Source organism: Triticum urartu, chromosome 4 (genome assembly GCF_003073215.2).
Source record: "Triticum urartu cultivar G1812 chromosome 4, Tu2.1, whole genome shotgun sequence".
Taxonomy (NCBI): Eukaryota; Viridiplantae; Streptophyta; class Magnoliopsida; order Poales; family Poaceae; genus Triticum; species Triticum urartu.
In genome coordinates this window covers 578,415,686-578,435,199 of record NC_053025.1, presented here as the reverse complement: position 1 = coordinate 578,435,199, position 19,514 = coordinate 578,415,686, and the positions used below count along the sequence as shown (strand labels likewise).

At 49.9% G+C, this 19,514-nt stretch overlaps 2 protein-coding genes across 4 annotated transcripts; both read left to right on the top strand.

Moving 5' to 3' along the window:
• The first annotated feature begins 7,847 nt into the window (after nucleotides 1-7,847).
• LOC125552837 (protein FAR1-RELATED SEQUENCE 5-like) lies at nucleotides 7,848-12,132 on the top strand. Of its 3 annotated transcripts, XM_048716529.1 has the most exons (6): nucleotides 7,848-8,093; nucleotides 8,174-8,328; nucleotides 8,993-9,095; nucleotides 9,629-11,491; nucleotides 11,577-11,636; nucleotides 11,838-12,132. In XM_048716529.1, the coding sequence occupies exons 2-6, from the start codon at nucleotides 8,249-8,251 to the stop codon at nucleotides 11,916-11,918; spliced, it is 2,187 nt and encodes a 728-aa protein (XP_048572486.1). In that variant the 5' UTR covers nucleotides 7,848-8,093; nucleotides 8,174-8,248; the 3' UTR covers nucleotides 11,919-12,132. The 3 variants fall into 3 exon arrangements, with proteins under 3 accessions (XP_048572486.1, XP_048572485.1, XP_048572487.1); XM_048716528.1 differs by having other exon boundaries at nucleotides 7,848-8,328; XM_048716530.1 differs by having other exon boundaries at nucleotides 7,848-8,328; nucleotides 8,985-9,095; nucleotides 11,838-12,131.
• Nucleotides 12,133-12,315: 183 nt separating this feature from the next.
• LOC125552838 (ABC transporter B family member 19-like) lies at nucleotides 12,316-18,823 on the top strand. Its single transcript, XM_048716531.1, has 8 exons — nucleotides 12,316-14,279; nucleotides 14,380-14,555; nucleotides 14,667-14,831; nucleotides 14,919-15,229; nucleotides 15,313-15,629; nucleotides 15,752-15,975; nucleotides 16,096-18,024; nucleotides 18,199-18,823. The coding sequence occupies exons 1-8, from the start codon at nucleotides 13,226-13,228 to the stop codon at nucleotides 18,544-18,546; spliced, it is 4,524 nt and encodes a 1,507-aa protein (XP_048572488.1). The 5' UTR covers nucleotides 12,316-13,225; the 3' UTR covers nucleotides 18,547-18,823.
• The last annotated feature ends 691 nt before the right edge of the window (nucleotides 18,824-19,514 follow it).

The following is a 19,514-nucleotide window of genomic DNA, read 5'->3' as shown; positions in this document are numbered from 1 at the left end:
TGGTTAAAGACCTTAGCTACAGTAGCATGCTGACAAAAAGTTAAATTATACAAACATGATTTTTTTGGCAAAGCGGCTTGCTCCCCAACCAAGCGTCCTCCCAGAATCTCGTCTTACATCCATTACCCACAACCCTTTGACAACAAGTATAGAAAACATCCTTTACACTCAACAACCCATTCCAGAAATGAGAGTTGCCCAGAGATGATTCACATTGAGCCAAAGTTTTTTCTACTCAAATATTTAGCTCTAATCATCTTGTCAACCCCCTTCCTCATTTTCTAATCTCCACAACCACTTACATAACAAGCTAATGTTCTTAACCTCCAAATTATTAAACCCCAACCCTCCCTGATCTTTAGGCCGACAAACATCTAACCATTTGACTAACTGATACTTTCTCACCCCCTCTTTCTCTTTTTTTTGAACCAACAAGACTTTATTCCTCAAATGACAGCAAGATCGTTTACAATAGCATGAGAAATAAGGTCCGGGGTATTAGATTCCCAGAAACAAGAAGTTCTATGACTAAAAGCATTGCTTGCTAATAAGTGTGCAGCCTCATTTGCTTCCCGAAGACAGTGTGAGAACTCAACTTTGGCAAAGTTTGGAACTAGGTGTCTGCATTCCATTACAGTTGCCACATTCTCACCTGAATACTCATCTAGATGTCGGACCGCTTCCAGCACAAAGCTATTATCTGACTCAACTTGTACCTTGTTACAGCCAATTCGGTCAGCTAAATAAAGACCATTCCGAATTGCCACAGTTTCAGCAGAGTCGACGCTATTTATATGGGAAGAAACCAGTTTGCAGGAGCAATTAGCTTCCCATGACAATCCCGCGCAACAGCTCCCGTTGCACCTGAAAGGGTTTCAGATTGAAAAGCAGCGGCCACATTGATTTTGATTACTCCATTCAAAGGTCGTTTCCATATTTGATCGTTCGTCCTCTCTGCTTTTTTGCTCGAATATGCACGAACGAAGTTGGTCGCGAGAACCCTGATTGATATGGCTGCTTTATCTGCATCTTGGATCGACTCTCCTTTCACATATTGTCTCCTCTGCCACCAAGGTACCAAGCAGCCACCAAAATAAGTTCAGGTATAGGGAGATCATCAGAGACGCCCGTCATTGCACTAAGTATCTCCATTGTAACTGATCCCGAGCGGTCCTGTCTAACTGCTTCCATTATTCTTTCATGTAAACCCAGTTCTTCCCACACCTCCTGTACCCTTGTACATGAAAATAAACAGTGTTGTATATCTTCCACTCCCACGGAACAAACCGGGCATTGCGGGACTAGAGGGATGTGTCTGTTGGCTAAGATACCGTAACAAGGAAGCGATCCATTCAGGGCCTTCCAAGCAAAGTGTTTAATCTTACCCGGAAGTTTGAGATTCCACACTTTTTGCCAAATGGAATTTGCTTGAGTATTGCCTTGCCCATCTGATCTAGTGAGGTGTCTGCCATACGTGTGCTCGAACTGCCTATGATATGCAGACTGGACTGAAAAGATCCCTGATCTCGTGTAGTGCCATGCAACAAAATCTTCCACCACCTGAACATTTAGAGGAATCTGGAGAATCCTCTACACGTCAACCGGGGAAAACACGTCTCGAATTAGGGCTTCGTCCCATTGCCCATGATATGGATCAATCAGTTCATCTACAAACCGTAGCATTACTGCACCGCGAGGGGTGATCACTTTCCTTGATGGGCTAGATGGAATCCACGGGTCTTGCCATATATCAATATGTGATCCAGTACCAACTCGCCATATGCATCCTCTCTGAAACGTTTGTATACCAGCTACTATACTCTGCCATGTGAAGGACGAGCCTTTCTTCAGTCCTGCCTTCAAAATATTTCCCTCTGGATAGTATTTTGCGCTCAACACACGTGCACGTAGAGAATCCGGGTTCTGAATTAGTTGTCAACACTGTTTTGCTAACATAGCAAGGTTAAAACTGTGAAGGTCTCTAAATCCTACTCCCCCTTTCTTCTTTGGTACACACAATTTCCACCACGCAAACCAATGCATTTTCTTTTTCTCTTCTACATCTCCCCACCAAAATCCAGACATCTCATCCGTGATTGTTTTGCAAATTCCTTTGGGCAGTTTAAACACAGACATAGCATATGATGGAATTGCTTGAGCTACCGATTTCAGTAAGATTTCCTTCCCCTGAATAGACAAGAACTTCTCTTTCCATCCTTTTAGTCTCTGGCAGATTCTATCCACTAGATGTTGGAAACAGTCACTTCTATCCACCCCCACCATAGTGGGCAAGCCCAAATATTTGTCTGATAAAGCCTCGGTAACTATATTCAGCTCCCCACAAACCTCCTCTCTTACTCCCACTGGAGTGTTAGGGCTAAAGAAGATACTTGATTTTGCATTACTCACCAACTGCCCCGAGCTCTCACAGTACGTACTTAGAACTCTTCTCAAAGTAGTAGCATTTTGCATGTTGGCCTTCATTAAAATTAAGGAGTCGTCTGCAAAAAGAAGGTGAGAAATCATGGGGGCATTTCTACAAAATTTAATACCTTCCAAGTTACCCAGATCCTCCTCATGTGCCAACATACTTGACAGCCCTTCTGAACATAACAAAAAAAGATAAGGGGAGAGAGGATCCCCTTGTCGTAGCCCCCTTGTAGGGATAATCTCATCTGTTTCTGTGTCATTGAAACGAATCCTGTATCTCACAGACGAAACACATTCCATTATCAATTGCACCCACTGTTCATTGAAACCCATCTTCAGCATCATTTTCTTCAAAAAACCCACTCAACTCTATCGTAGGCTTTATTCATATCCAACTTCACTGCACACATTCCAGAATTACCATGTGTCTTCTTCTTTATTGTATGAAAACATTCATAGGCCACTAGAACATTATCAGTAATCAACCTTCCTGATACAAACGCACTTTGTGTAGGAGATATGATCTCTGGCAAAATACTTTTCAGTCTGTTTGCAATCATCTTGGAAATAATTTTGTAAGAGACATTGCACAAACTAATAGGCCTATATTGGGTGATTACCTCAGGGTTGTCCACCTTCGGGATCAAAACCACATTCGTCTCATTCCAACCAGCCGGAATTTTCCTGTTATTTATAGCTTCCAACACCTCTTTGGTGAGCTCCTCACCCATAACATGCCAAAACCTCTTGAAGAATATTGCATGTAGGCCATCAGGCCCTGGTGCCTTCATGTCACCTATCTGGAAGAGTGCTTTACGCACGTCCTCTTGGATATACGGGGCAACCAAGAATTCATTCATGTTACGAGTTACAAGAGGTTTTACAGTAGATATAAGATCCTGACTGATCGCCCCCCACTAGAGGTGAACAGATTACTGAAATACTCGCGGACCAACGGTCGCAGATTGTCATTACCCTCTACCCAGTTCTGGCTCTCATTCTTAAGTTTCTTTATCAAGTTCCTCCTCCTTCTAGCCGAGGCGCAATGCTGGAAGTAATAGGAGTTCCGGTCTCCTTTCTTCAGCCATTTAACACGCCCCCTTTGAGCCCAGTAGATTTCATCTTGTTCAAGCAGATTTTCTATCAGCACCGACAGTTCTTTATGCCTCATCTTTGCTTCATTCGAGTACGGTCCCCTCATCACCTTCTCAAGTTCTTTGCGTGCAGCTTTGAGTCTAGCCTGTGGCTTCCGTAATATCTTACGGTCCCACTCATGTAAATCCTGGTGTACAGCCCTAAGCTTGTCAGAAATCGCAGGGCATAAACCTTGGTGAATGGCCTTCTGCCATGCAGTGTTCACAATCTCATTAACTGTTTCTTCCTCCAGCCACCTCATTTCAAACTTGCGTTCTTTCTTCAGGTTATTATCCGCAACCCTAGACAGATACTCCGTATCCATCAGCAACGGACGGTGATCTGATTTGCCTAGCTCTAAGTTGCTGAGCCCTGCAGATGGGTGCAATAGCAGCCAAGCTGCATTGGAGACCGCTCAATCTAGCCTCTCTCGCATCCCACCCCTGAACCAAGTGAATTTGTCCCCTACGAAGCCAACATCCTCTAACATGCAGTCAGACAGAGCATCTTGAAACGCCTGTAAACGAGACTATTGGCGGGGAGTGCCCCCTCCCTTCTCTGGCGAGTATAAGATTTCGTTAAAGTCCCCAATTATCATCCAGGGCAAACTTGATTGGGCGTGCAAATCCCTTAAGTTTTGAAAAGTCCTCTGTTTATTATCCCAACTTGGCTCTCCGTATATTCCTGTTAGCCTCCACATTTGCCCGTCTGGTTCTTCCACAGACACATCGATGAACTCCAAAGTGGTGGTCCGGGAGTAGATCCTAACCTCCTTCTTCCAGACCATTAAGAGTCCACCTTTTCTACCATCCAGACTAGGCACAACTAGTCTATGATCACATTGCAGTTTCCTCATCAAATTTGCTGCCTTATCGTTGTCCAGGTGTGTTTCAGACAGAAAGGACACATCCGGATTGTAATGCCTCTGGAAATCCAGAAGCGAACGAACTGTCGGGGCTCCAAGCAAGCCCCGACAGTTCCAGCTAAAGATTTTCATTGCTGCCGGCGATCCTCCATGTCGGAGGTCGCCGATATCATATTAGTGCCACTTACTGTCCCACTCTAACCAACCTGGTCGTTCTCATCTACACGCTGCCTTTTTGGGTCCTGCACCTTCTGGGGAGTGCTCATCGCCCCTTTATCCTCAGTAACAACCTGGCCACCCTCTATCTGCATAACTCTGCCCGCTACAACTCCAGCACTTGCAGTTGACACCAAGTTTTCCTTCAGAAAAGTTCCATCTGGACCTACTAATCTCTTTCTCGCCGTCGGCCATAACTGACTACTATCTCCTCCCAGATCCATGTTCCTGTTTTCTTCATCGTTTGCATCCCCTGGATTACCTCTCTCTCGACCAAAGCCTCCTCCACGACCTGGTCCAAATCCACCTCTGCCACCCCTTCTGCCACCGTGCCGGGGGAAGTTTGGGGCATCAAAATTAACCAAAAGCCAGTCCCCCCACTCACAATCTTCATCATTGTGTAGCCCATCTCCACATTCAGTTACCACGTGTCCAATAAGGCCACAAAAGTAACAAAAATCTGGCATTTTCTCATATTCCATAGGGTACTTGATACTCTCTTTTAAGGTCATAGGGACGAACCTAACAAGAGGTGTGTCCAGATCCAAAAACACACAGGCTCGCAGATACTTTGTTTGAACAATTCTTCCATCATTGACTGCTACCTGGATTGGTGGTTTGCCTACTTTCCTTGCTATTTTCTCTGCGATCTCTTTCTTCTTCATCAAGCCGTCAGGAACCCCTATGATCCTTGCCCATACCGGGATGCGATCAAGTTTGTAATCCTTTACATTGGTGAACCCGTCATATTCCTCCATAACCACCGCAAATCCACGGAATTGCCACGGGCCTCCACCCATGACTCTATTCCAGTCGCCGACACACATGAACTGAGCGAGGAACAAGTTTTCCCCCACAGATTTGAAGGTGACCCCTTGCGCTGACGCCCAGGCATTCCGCATAGATTTATAGAGAGCTACGTAACTGAAAGGCTTAGTGGTATGAACCCTGAAGATCGCTATCCATCTGACCTCCTGTGCAAGTCCATCAATCTCTGCAGAGAGATCGAGATCTTCCTCCTCCTCTCCATGCAGGTTCAGACCCGCAAACTTGTCATCCAAGTTCGGCCATGTTTCCCTGTTATTTTCTCCATCACCGCCGCCAGATCCGCTCGCCGCCGCCGGCGTCATCGTCTCCCTTCCAGCCATGCAACACGACCACAACAGCCGCAGCCGTACCAGGATGCGGTCTAGATCGCGGCCGTGTCAGATCCACGCTCGAATTGGTGGGAACCCAGAGGTAGATAGGGGAACTCTCGCGGTCGCCGCGGGAGGAAAGTGGAACCCTAGAAAAACCCTAGGGGAGAAATGTAAGTCACCCCCTCTTTCTCTTGCCAAACCATACGAGTCCGGAAGAAATCCATTCTCTTGCCTACACGTTTAGGTAATTTAAAGAAGGAAAGTAAATGGCTAGGGACATTACTCATGCAAGTTTCAACGAGAGTTAATCTACCCCCCATTGAAAGCAAACCCCCTTGCCCGATGTTATTTTTACATTAAACATTTGTTTTCACAAAAGGTTATACTTTGCAATCTCGAAGAGTTATCTATTCTACCTTGAATCATAAAACTGTAGGAACAAAAGCTAGACTGAAAACAATTCAATTTACCACATATACAATGACGCCATCTTACTGGTATCTCATAGCATAACTGGGGAGGGGGAAGGGAGATAAATGTAAAAGAGGAAAAGGAGTTTTGTAAGACATTCATCTCCACTGTACGGGATGTCTTCTTTTATTCACACACCCCATAATTTGAGGATCTCGTAACATTACATACCGGAGATAACACTAAGGGGTGATCCATCATAATTCAATCTGGAACCCGAGCTCAGATGCACCCGGTGAACAGTAAAAAACAAAAAATAAATCTATTTTTTTGTGATGCAAGATGCTCCCATGCGTGCACTCCATGCAAAATTATGTGAAGTTTGGACATTCGAGGACATCAAAGTACGTGGTTTTGGCGTATGTTGGGTATTCAATGGTTTTACTCAATAACTAATACTATATCCTATCAGTTTACATTCAGTAATTCATGAATGGTGGTGGTGTTCAAAATTAGATTAACTACTTAGGTGTCGCATAACGACAAAGACAACATGGACAATTGATTAACTACATCAGGATTATTATAGTAATTATAACCTGGAGATACTATGGTGGTAACTATTTCTTTTACCTAAACGGCTATATGAACTACACCGTTGTTACGATGGTTAACCTGAATGTTAACCATACCAGTGTTCTAGCGGTAATTGTTAGACTGACAACTTATTAACTATATTGATGACATTGTGATGACAATAATATGCACAATTAGGTAACGACATTGATTCATGATGAATGTTTATCAAAAAGGTCGAGTAACTGCACCATTACCCCATTGCTATAGCAGTAGCTCATCACTGATGTATTGGAGCTTGGTTTATATTTACTTGGACCACAACATGTTCAGATATCTCACATAACATAAAAATAATTTTTGAAATAAAGTTATAACTCCGCCATGAGGAAGTGGCTACCTTATCGTGAGATCTTTGAATAGATGCACCAAAAGGGTAAAATGAGATACAATGCTTCTAATTAAGTTGATCTAATGCACACTTGATTACTAGTTGATTTGAATTATGCATGGCTGAAGTGAGCGTGACGTGTTGCACCGTGATGATCTGATCCTCAGGTCATTATCACTGGCCTTGGCTCCGACGGATGACTTCCCAGCCGTTGCATCAACAATGTTACCTTGGCTGTGTGATTATTATAAAAACTAGAGGGGGCAAACTGTCCTCACGGCGTGTCGCCAACGAGTGCAAATGAAAGACGTCGATATACCCCCAATGACCTATGTGTTATTTTTCTCCTTATTATGCCCGGAAGGTCTTGTAAGGTTTGGACAATTTCAATGTATATGTACTCTTGCTCTTCTCGAAAAAAGTTGTGTTGTCGCTTTGAACTTCTTCCCTTCACGGCTTCGCTCAATTGCCTGAATTGCATGAACAAACTTACTGCAAATTCTGCTAAAAAGAAAACTTTACTGAAAATTAAGCGGCAGTCATTCAGCTTCGCGGAGTGAACGGAGCGACCCATCAGTCACTCCAAGAAAATAGGTTGCGGCCCGCTCCGCTCCGGCGCGGAACAGGGCGTAAATGTCCGAACTACCCCTGCTCAAACAGAGAAAAAGAGGCGAACTACCCGATATGCCCACTTTGGTAGCAGGCGGTGCGCGCGTGGCAGGCGTAGAGCGCTCCGTCGGCCGTCGCCGTGCCCCCGGTATCCCATCTCCCACACCAAATCCCAATCCGGCTCCCTGCCCCGCACCAGCGCCCAAAACCCTAGCTTTAAACCCCCGAATCCAACCGATTCCCCCGCCGATTCCCGCCATTTCTCGCCGCAGCGGCGATCCACCGGACCTGGATCGGTTCCTCCGTCGCCGACCAACTCTAGGTTGCTTGGGTTGTCCCGAGAGCTCTGTTCTGGTCCATTTTCTTTCTAGGACGGATACTCCAATCCCATCCATCCTCCAGTCTGTGGCAGGTTTATTTCCTGCGGGGTGCCTATTCCCAGCTAAATTTCGCTTCTCTGGTTCCTGTTTGGTAAGCATGGAGTTCGAGGGCGAGGGGGGCATTGGTGTCGGTGTCGGCGATGGTGAAGGAGACGACAGGGTGGACGAGCCTGCCAGGTGAAGAAACCAAAGGAACATATACTGTCTTTTACATTCAGCTGTCCAGTGCCAAGATTTTTGTCTGCGCAACCGATTTTGACATTGACATTAACTCGAAGAGGATGTGCCCAAATCTATGCGAAATAGGAAGTGTCACCGTGTGGCTTGGAGGCTAGTAAAAGTTCAGCATGTGTACTGCTAAATCTTGTCTGTGTGAGAATAGAGATTTGTTGATAATACGTATTATAGGTATAATGATAGTCCATTTAGCCTTTACATGAGTGCGTTCTGCAATTGTGGAAATGGGACCTTTGTTTTAGGTGCATTCTGTACTTGAGGAAATTGGACCTGCACTCATAGACTAACAGAGTGACCAGCTGTTCACCTGTTCACTGCATAGTGTATAGCGTCTTGCCGTCTTTTCATTTCATGGGTGTGAGAAACTAGTAATCATCCATGAATGGCCACTGCATATGACACACAATAGTTGAGTTTCTATTTTGTCTACAATACTCTGCCTCTTACTATGCAATAGCAAGGGTGTAAAATGTGTGTGATTTTTGTAGTGTCAAGAGAATGCTGTGACTTAGTACATGTTTACTTCTTTTCTTCAATCAGGGCCTCAACACTGCATTCCTGTGGCAGTGAGATAATTTCTAACTCCTTTGTTATAGTTATTCAGATGCCTACGCTGTGGAATTAGCGCAAATGCAACGCCTCATATGCGTCGTGGACCGATGGGACGGCGGACTTTATGCAATGCATGTGGAATAGCATGGGCAAAGGTAGGCACTGTGTGTTCATGACCACTTATGTTTGGTACTTATTCACTTTCATCTGTGTTGGCTTAGTGTGTTTAATCAATTTCGCTCACTCATGTTGTGGCTTATAGGGCCTACAATTCCTGTGCTTGTTCATAGATTCAAATCGCATTGAATCACCCATCGTTTTTCTTTCTATAAGGTTTGTCTTGTGCTCTGTACTGAACTAAAAAATAATGTTCCTGTGAAAACTCTGTTGTTCTTCTACTTGATGAACATTGGCTAGTATGGGTCAGAAGAGCTTTTCTGTTGACTTCAATTTTTCTGGAGCTTGAATTGTGTATTTTAAACTTGCATATACTTTTGACATAACGATTCTCGTTGATTCATAGTAGAGCGGCATATTTTGTATTAATATAGCATGGCCAACACCTTACATAGTCAAATGTTTCTTAAAAAGATCATATACATAGTCAACATAAGCAGAGAGTATATTATATCCCGACAGTTATGTTTTGTTTAGCATGCTAAATCATTAATCATTTGGATGCAAGCAGGGAAAATTGAGAAAAGTTATTGATTCTGACACCCCCATAGATGATGTTCCTGTTGCAAAAATGGTGCCTGAAGTCGGCATGGAATTTGACAATGAAGACAAAGCATATGAATTTTATAACAGGTATGCTGGACACATCGGCTTTAGTGTTCGTAAGAGTTCATCGGACAAATCAGCTGACAACATCACAAGATCAAGGACCTTTGTATGCTCGAGGGAGGGTTTCCGTAAGGACAAAAAAGGAGCTAATGAAGTTAAGAGGCCAAGGCCAGAAACAAGAATAGGATGCCCCGCACGGATGATAATTAAGATTACATCCTATAATAAATATCGCATTGCTGAATTTGTAGCAGACCATAACCATCAGCCAGCACCCCCATCAACCATGCATATGCTGAGATCTCAGAGGGTGCTTACTGAGGTACAAACAACTGAATGCAATTCCTCAGAAGATTCCACAACACCGTCAAGGTTTTCTGGTGGCTCTTTAGGACAGCAGGCAGGAGCTTTTAGAAATGTTAATTTCCTCCCTGCAGATTACAGAAGTTCCCTTTGTTCAAAGCGTACGAAAAATATGCAACCTGGTGATGCAGGAGGTGTTGTGAAGTACCTGCAGAGCATGCAGCTAAACAATCCGTCTTTCTTTTATGCTGTCCAGCTCGATGAGGATGACAAACTGACCAACATTTTCTGGGCCGATTCCAAATCTAGAGTTGATTTCAGCTACTTCAGTGACGTGGTTTGTTTGGACACAACCTACAAGATAAATGCACATGGAAGGCCATTAACTCTCTTCCTTGGAGTGAATCATCACAAGCAAATCTCCATATTTGGTGCTGCTTTGCTTTATGATGAATCAGTGGAATCGTTCAAGTGGTTGTTTGACACGTTCAAGATCGCTACAGATGGAAAGCAGCCAAAAACAATCTTGACAGATCAATCAATTGCAGCAAGTGCTGCCATAAGCGCAGTATGGCCAAGTACAATTCACTGTCTTTGCCCATGGCAAGTGTACCAAAACACTGTCAAACACCTTAATCACATCTTCCAAGGCTCTAAAACATTTGCAAAGGATTTCAGCAGATGTGTTTATGATTATGAGGATGAAGAGGGTTTCTTGGTAGGATGGAGAACCATGCTAGAGAAGTATGATCTAAGAAACAATGAATGGCTTCATAAGTTATTCGAAGATCGAGATAAATGGGCATCAGCGTACAATCGACATGTATTCACCGCAGATATAAATGGTTCATTGCAGTTAGAGTGTGTTAGCAATGTCTTGAGAAAGTACTTGAGCCCACAGTTTGATTTTTTGTCTTTCTTCAAGCACTATGAAAGAGTGTTGGATGAGCATCGCTATGCAGAGCTACAAGCTGATTTTCATGCAAGCCAAAGCTTCCCGAGAATACCTCCCTCGAAAATGCTGAAACAAGCTGCCAACATATACACACCTGTGGTTTTTGAAAAATTTCGCAGAGAGTTTGAGATGTTTGTGGATTCAGTGATCTACAGTTGTGGGGAGTCGGGAACTGCATCGGACTATAGAGTAGCAGTAACAGATAGACCTGGGGAACACTATGTTAGGTTTGACTCCAGTGACTTATCTGTAGCTTGCAGTTGTAAAAAATTCGAATCAATGGGTATCCAGTGTTGCCATGTGCTGAAAGTCCTTGATTTCAGAAATATAAAGGAGTTGCCACAAAAATATTTGATGAGAAGATGGACGAAGGATGCAAAGTCTGCAGACAGAGGCAATCAAGAGTTCTTGAGTGATGGCGCTTTGCAAACTCCAAGCTCTCGTTTAAATGTCCCTGTGCCAATTATAAATCAACCACAATCACACTTAAATAATGACCATGACCATGTAAGTTGATCAAGTAAAACATATAATTGAGAAGTTAATTCTGATTCTTAATTCGGGCTGAGAATGGTACACATGACAATCACAGGCCGCTTCTGTTTCTAGCTTCGGCCACCAAGCCCTTCAGGGAAATGCCAATGGAAACCAGGTATGGCACATTGGTTGAACTGAATTTATATGTAAAGTTGTTTACAGCACTTTAACTTCTCAAATCATGATTATTGGTTTTACCTTCGTCACAGTATTGTTAACATGTGCTCAGTGCTGTTCCACCTCCGATTAACTACTCACAAAATTATAGAGACTGGAATAGTTTACGCTTTTCTGACTTCTAGTTTTCCTACTACAGGGCTACACCCCTTTAGCCGGGATGAACCAGCAGCCATTTGTCGGAGGTTTCCCCCTAAACCATGAAACGGGTTTTGAATGAGAAACTGGGATTAGGCTTTCGCCCTGTTGTTCCAAAAACCCCGAATTCTTGTAGTAGAAATATAGACTGTCTGTTGTAAAGTAGTAATAATAGTCAAGTAATTTGACTGGAGTTGTTTCGGTGTAGAAATTCGGTTAGCTCTGAGTGGTAATAAAGATTCGAACTATGAACCAACTAAGCTGCTAGCATTTTGAACGGGCGAATATGAAATATAGAGTTGCTACTATGCAATTTACTCATCCTTTGTACATCTAGATTCATCACCTGAGCAGACTTGCTTTGCTCATTTTTACTCATCTTTCAGCCGGCCGTAGAGGCTGTGCATACTGATTCCCATGGCTTGACTGGGTGAGTGCACCTAACCAAATAGATGAAATCCACGAGCCTGCTTTCCTTTGAACATGACACTTTCTAGGTAAGCAGCGGTGATGAAACAGTGCTGTTTCCTCGCCACTTGGAAGATGACCGACCAAACAAACATTAAGCTATTGATCGGCCGGCGCAGCACTACCTGAAGAACCGTGTTTTGAAACGAATAAGACAGCAGATAATCATACTGTTCTTTTCTTTTCGCTTGCTTTGCGAGCCAGATAATCATAGTGCTGCTTTCCAAATCTTACTGCAGTAGTATACAAGGGTCGTGAAACTGCAAGAAAATGACGGGCTGTTCGTAGGCTAGCTGGGGATATTCTGGGACGGGTTTCATGGGGCGTCGTGGGCGCCGGTGACGAAATTTGGACCGTCTCGCGCGGCTCAGCTCATAGGCCAGCGGATCACGCTCCAGGCGATCGACACGAAGATGTGTTCTTGGTGGCAGGCTGCTATACTCCCAACCCTGTCTAGTACATATCCGAGTACATTCATCCATTAAACAATAATAATCCATTGGACATCGGCGTTGAGAGCTTTGATCACATCAAAGAAACAAGCATCGTGTGGAGCCTGGCAACAGGGTTCCTATCTCCGTCTCCATTTGTCGAAGCCGTCGCGCATAGCTATGCCCACCGCACAGCTCGGACTTGGTAAATCATCAAGTACGTATCATATGCAGGCAGAATCATGTCAAGCACGGCGCATTCCTCACGTCACCGCACACGAAACAGTCAAATCGCAGTGCAAATGTACCGTTGCTGATCCTGGCTCAGGCACCTGGCAGTAGAAAAGGGACACAGCGCGCGGCGTCGTGCCCAAGGGCCGTGCCGTCTGTCCGGCGACTGGCGACCAAGCGGCGAGCATCGGGAGCTACACCCGAGAGCGGGAACCCCTTTTTATCATCGGACCCAACGCCACCTCCTGGAGCTGCGACCATGGCCGACTTCTCCTTCTCCCGCTCCGGCCCGCAGCCGCAAGGGCAGGCCCGCCGGCGCCAGGGCGCGCGCAGCCCCTACCCGACCCCGGACAACTCCACCTCCTTCGCCGGCGGGCGCGCCCCGCGCGGACAGCGCCGCCGGGGGGCCGGCGGCTACGATGACATGTCGTGGCAGAGCTCCGTGTCCTGGCAGCCCGACACGTCGTGGGCGCAGCCGCACGGCCTCGGCGCCGCCGTCGGGCCCTGGGGCCTCGCCGGCTCCGACGCCGCCTCCCGCCGCGGCCCGGCGCTGTTCCAGCGCACGGCGCGGGACTACTACCTGTCCCGCCGGTCCGGGCCACGGACACACAGGGACCGCTCGTCGTCCATGTCCACGGTGCACCGGCCCAGCGTCGCCGTCAGCACCGTCGCCGGCAAGCGGCTCGAGCTGCAGAGCGTCGTGACGGACGCGAGCCGGGCCGCCGCCGTGGCCCCCGACGTCTCCTTCGCCAGCAACGACGACTGCAGCATCGCCGCGTCCGTCGCCCCTGCTGGCGCTGGCGGCGCCGTGGACAGGGCGATGGTGAGATACGGCGCCGGCGCCGGCGCGCGCACCCCGGTGTCCCGCGAGGTCTCCTTCTCGCGCGACAACCACAACAAGCTCTACGTCACCCCCGCCCCCGTGCAGCGGGACGTGCCCAGCTTCGGCTACGACGTGAGTGCCACGTCCTACAGCCAGAGCCGGAGCCGGTACTACGGCGACGACGACGCCGGCGGCTACGAGTTCGACGACGAGGACGACGACGACGGCGAGGTCGAGCTGAGGGCCGGGAAGCCGGTCAGCGTCACCGGGCTGTTCAAGTACTCGACGCCGATGGACGTCGTGCTGCTCGTGCTCGGGTGCATCGGCGCCATGATCAACGGCGGCTCGCTGCCCTGGTACTCGTACCTCTTCGGCAACTTCGTCAACAAGATCGTCGCCTCCGACAAGTCGCAGATGATGAATGACGTCCGGCAGATCAGCGTGTACATGGTCATCCTCGCCGTGGTTGTCGTCATCGGAGCGTACCTCGGTGAGCACATCGTGCCTCTCGTTCTGAGCCATGGCACACTGACATGTCATTCGTCATGCATGGATCTACTGCTAGTACTGATGAGCGTTGGTTGGCGCAGAGATCATGTGCTGGAGGATCGTGGGCGAGAGGTCGGCGCTGCGGGTGCGGCGAGAGTACCTCAAGGCGGTGCTGCGGCAGGAGATCGGCTTCTTCGACACGGAGGTGAGCACCGGCGAGGTGATGCAGAGCATCTCCAGCGACGTCGCGCAGATCCAGGAAGTCATGGGGGAGAAGGTAACCAAGATTACCAATTGCTGATGCACGTTGTTCGTATCGATCGGCAAAATATATCTGAATCCTCGTAGCACTCTGCCTGAACTGCTGTACTTGTGCATCTATATATAGATGGCAGGGTTTGTGCATCACGTCTTCACATTCATCTTCGGCTACGTGGTCGGGTTCAGAACTTCATGGCGGATCGCGCTCGCCGTCTTGGCCGTCACGCCGGTCATGATGGCCTGCGGCATCGCCTACAAGGCCATATACGGCGGCCTCGCCGCCAACGAAGAGGTAATTAGTGTCTGAACATAGACTGATGGAAAACAAACATGCAGTCTGGACTTGGTTCTGAACTTCTGATCATCATGGATCAACTAGGCGTCGTACCAACCTGCGGGCAGCGTGGCGCAGCAGGCGATCAGCTCGATCCGGACGGTGCTGTCGTTCGTGATGGAGGACCGGCTGGCCGACCGGTACGCCGAGTGGCTGCGCAAGGCGTCCCCGATCGGCGTCAAGATGGGCTTCGCCAAGGGCGCCGGCATGGGCATGATCTACCTGGTCACCTACTCCCAGTGGGCGCTGGCGCTGTGGTACGGCGCCAAGCTCGTCGCCCAGCAGGAGATCAAGGGCGGCGACGCCATCGCCTGCTTCTTCGGCGTCATGGTCGGAGGAAGGCAAGCACGACGCCGGTGCCAACGCGCCATCACTTTCTCTGTCACTAGGCTTGTTCGCTGGCTGTAACTTTGGAAATGGTGTGCGTTCGTGCGTGCAGGGGCCTGGCGCTGTCGCTGTCGTACTCGGCGCAGTTCGCGCAGGGGACGGCGGCGGCCGGGCGGGTGTTCGAGATCATCGACCGGGAGCCGGAGATCGACCCGTACGGAGCCGGCGGGCGGGCGCTGTCGGCGGTGCGGGGCAGGATGGAGTTCAAGGACGTGGAGTTCGCGTACCCGTCGCGCCCGGAGTCGCTCATCCTCTACAACCTGAACCTGATCGTCCCGGCGGCGAAGATGCTGGCGCTGGTGGGCATCAGCGGCGGCGGCAAGTCCACCGTGTTCGCGCTCATCGAGAGGTTCTACGACCCCACCCGAGGTACGTACAATCACCATGGAACCGCTCATTCCCGTGCGCCACCGTACCATGGTTGCACGTACGATGGATGATCGATCGGCCGGCGAAGTTCATGCAAACTGTATCGTGTTGGTTGTGTGCAGGGACGATCACGCTGGACGGCCAGGACCTGGGGTCGCTGAACCTCAAGTGGCTCCGGTCGCAGATCGGGCTGGTCGGGCAGGAGCCCATCCTGTTCGCCGTCTCCATCATCGAGAACGTGATGATGGGCAAGGAGAACGCGACGAGGCAGGAGGCCATCGCCGCCTGCACCAAGGCCAACGCCCACACCTTCGTCCTCGGCCTCCCCGACGGCTACGACACGCAGGTGACTAGATCCATTAACCAAACTGATGATGATGCCGATGCTGATGATGGCCTCACTAGTCTGTCTCTGTCAATGGGCCCGCCAGAATCTCCTAAACAAATTCTTTCTTGGTTTATTTAGGTTGGTGACCGTGGGACCCAGCTGTCGGGGGGACAGAAGCAGCGCATCGCGCTGGCGCGCGCCATCATCCGGGAGCCGCGCATCCTGCTGCTGGACGAGCCCACCAGCGCGCTCGACGCCGAGTCCGAGGCCGTCGTGCAGCAGTCCATCGACCGCCTCTCCGTCGGCCGCACCGTCCTCGTCATCGCGCACCGCCTCGCCACCGTCCGCAACGCCGACACCATCGCCGTGCTCGACCGCGGGGCCGTCGTCGAGTCGGGCCGCCACGCCGACCTCATGGCCCGCGCCGGCCCCTACGCCGGCCTCGTCAAGCTCGCCTCCGACGGCGGCAGGTCCGACCCTGCCGTCGCCCCCGGCACCCCTGGCACGCCCGGCGCGGCGGGGTACAACAGCTTCACCGACAACTCGGGGTACGACGTGTCGGTCTCCAAGTCGAGGTACGGCGGCATTCGCGCGATACAGGAGGAGGAGGAGGCGGACGCCAAGGACGCGCGCGGCCGCAAGGCCGCCGCCAAGTTCAGCGTCTCTGACATATGGGAGCTGCAGCGGCAGGAAGGGCCGTTGCTCATCCTGGGGTTTCTCATGGGCATCAACGCCGGCGCCGTGTTCTCCGTGTTCCCGCTGCTCCTGGGCCAGGCCGTCCAGGTGTACTTCGACCCCGACACGGACAAGATGAGGCGGCAGATCGGGTACCTGGCCCTCGCCGTCGTGGGTCTCGGCTTTGCCTGCATCCTCACCATGACGGGGCAGCAGGGCTTCTGCGGCTGGGCCGGCGCCCGGCTCACCATGCGCGTCCGCGACCGCCTCTTCCGCGCCATCATGCGCCAGGAGCCCGCGTGGTTCGACGAGGAAGACAATGCCATGGGCGTCCTCGTGACACGGCTCGCCAGGGACGCCATCGCCTTCCGCTCCATGTTCGGCGACCGGTACGCCGTGCTGCTCATGGCCGTGGGCTCCGCCGGCGTCGGCCTCGGCATATGCTTCGGGCTGGATTGGCGCCTCACACTGATTGCCATGGCATGCACTCCACTCACGCTCGGCGCGAGCTACCTCAACCTGCTCATCAACGTCGGCGCCAGGTCCGACGAAGCCGCGTACGCGCGGGCCAGCAGCATCGCCGCGGGCGCCGTGTCGAACGTGCGCACCGTCGCGGCGCTCTGCGCGCAGGGCGGCATCGTCGGCACGTTCAACCGGGCGCTGGACGGCCCCTCGGCCAAGGCCCAGCGCAAGTCGCAGTACATGGGCATCATCCTCGGCCTCTCCCAGGGCGCCATGTACGGCGCCTACACGGTGACGCTCTGGGCGGGCGCCTACTTCATCACCAAAGGCTGGTCCACCTTCGGCGACGTGTCCAAGATCTTCCTCATCCTCGTCCTCAGCTCCTTCTCCGTCGGCCAGCTGGCCGGGCTCGCCCCGGACACCTCCGGCGCGCCGACGGCCATCGCCGGCATACTGTCCATCCTGAAGCGGCGGCCGACGATCAACGAGGAGGGCACGAAGCGGCGGACGATCAAGGACGGGAAGCCGATGGACGTGGAACTGAGGAAGGTGATCTTCGCGTACCCGTCGCGGCCGGACGTGACGGTGCTGAACGACTTCTCGCTGCGCGTGAAGTTCGGGAGCACGGTGGCGGTGGTCGGGCCGAGCGGGAGCGGCAAGTCGACGGTGGTGTGGCTGGTGCAGCGCTTCTACGACCCGCTGGGGGGAACCGTGACGGTGGGCGGCATGGACGTGCGGGAGCTGGACCTCAAGTGGCTCAGGGGGGAGTGCGCGATGGTGGGCCAGGAGCCGGCCCTGTTCAGTGGGTCTATCAGGGAAAACATTGGGTTCGGCAACCCGAAGGCCGCGTGGGCCGAAATCGAGAATGCTGCGAAGGAGGCCAACATCCACAAGTTCATCGCTGGGCTTCCCCAAGGCTACGACACTCAAGTGGGTACCACTGCTCACAAATTGTTCTTAAAAAAACTGCTCACAAATCTCAACTTCCAATGCCAATCTTAACACTTGTATTTACTCAAAACTAAACATTTTGTAAATTAAGATGTTGTTTACATGGTTTTCACACATTTTAGACATTATATACTAACTGCTTATTTTTGGCAGGTTGGGGAGAGTGGGGTGCAGCTGTCAGGTGGTCAGAAGCAGAGGATCGCCATCGCGCGAGCAGTCCTGAAGCAGTCGAGGATACTGCTCCTGGACGAGGCGAGCAGCGCGCTGGACCTCGAGTCCGAGAAGCACGTGCAGGAGGCGCTGCGACGAGTGTCGCGGCGCGCGACGACGATCACGGTGGCGCACCGCCTCTCCACGATCCGCGACGCCGACCGCATCGCCGTGGTGAGCGCCGGCAGGACCGTGGAGTTCGGCAGCCACGAGACCCTCCTCGCGAACCACCGCGACGGCCTCTACGCCGCCATGGTGAAGGCCGAGATCGAGGCGCAGGCCTTCGCGTAGAGGAGTACAGAACTACGAACTGATCCCAGTGTTCAGTAATATGAACATTATTTTTTGACGTGTTTTACGTGACCAAGTTCTTAGTAGGTAGTCAATATATTATTTCGGCAATGTTACCTTACCTAGACCACAAGATGATGAATAAACTCTGCGAGAATACAAGGATTAGATGAGACGTCCATTTTCACAATATATGAACTCCAGCCGGACGCCTGATAATGATGCCGCGAAATGGAGAGAAAACAAAATTAGGGAGAAAAACTGTACTTAGCAAATAAGATGAGAAATCTTGTTCGACGAGACAGGCGAGCTGCTCTTGGAGATGATGGGGTTAATTAAGCGGCTTGATGTGGCCATGGTATCAGTTGAGATGGATTCGGTGAGCAACCTGGATGTGGATCTGTTGTGATCATTGAGCCGGTTATTTTACTTGTTGTCGTCGTGCTGGGCATTATTTGTGAAAGATGAAGAACGAAACAACACATGCCAGCTCCACAGACATCCATCTCGCATAAGGGAGGGCATATTCTTTGTTTATTTATATAAATTGTGTAGTGAAGATTCTGGTGCTCATTTGGAACTGGCCACCATGTTAACGGTGGTTAGTTGTTAAGGCCCAGACAATCAGCGCTCTACCTTTTGGTTATGATGCTATGGAGTACCGACCTTCACTCATTAGTATATGTTGGTAAATTATTATACAAGAAGTGGATGTATGTGTATCTACCGAACTTGCGTAGTAGGAGCAAATCATTGCTGCCCCCACATTATTTTGTGGCCGAGGAGCGAAAAGATTATATCGAAACTGTCATTTTCTTTACAAGTTGACATTTCGTCATCGCGATGTTGCTGTTTCAAGCTTGGTTTCCATAATATCTTGATGAAATAGTTGGTGCATCGCCTTATCTTGATGTCCAATTCTTTCCGCCTTACCCTGAACAAGTAGGTTTCCACTGGTAGTACATTCA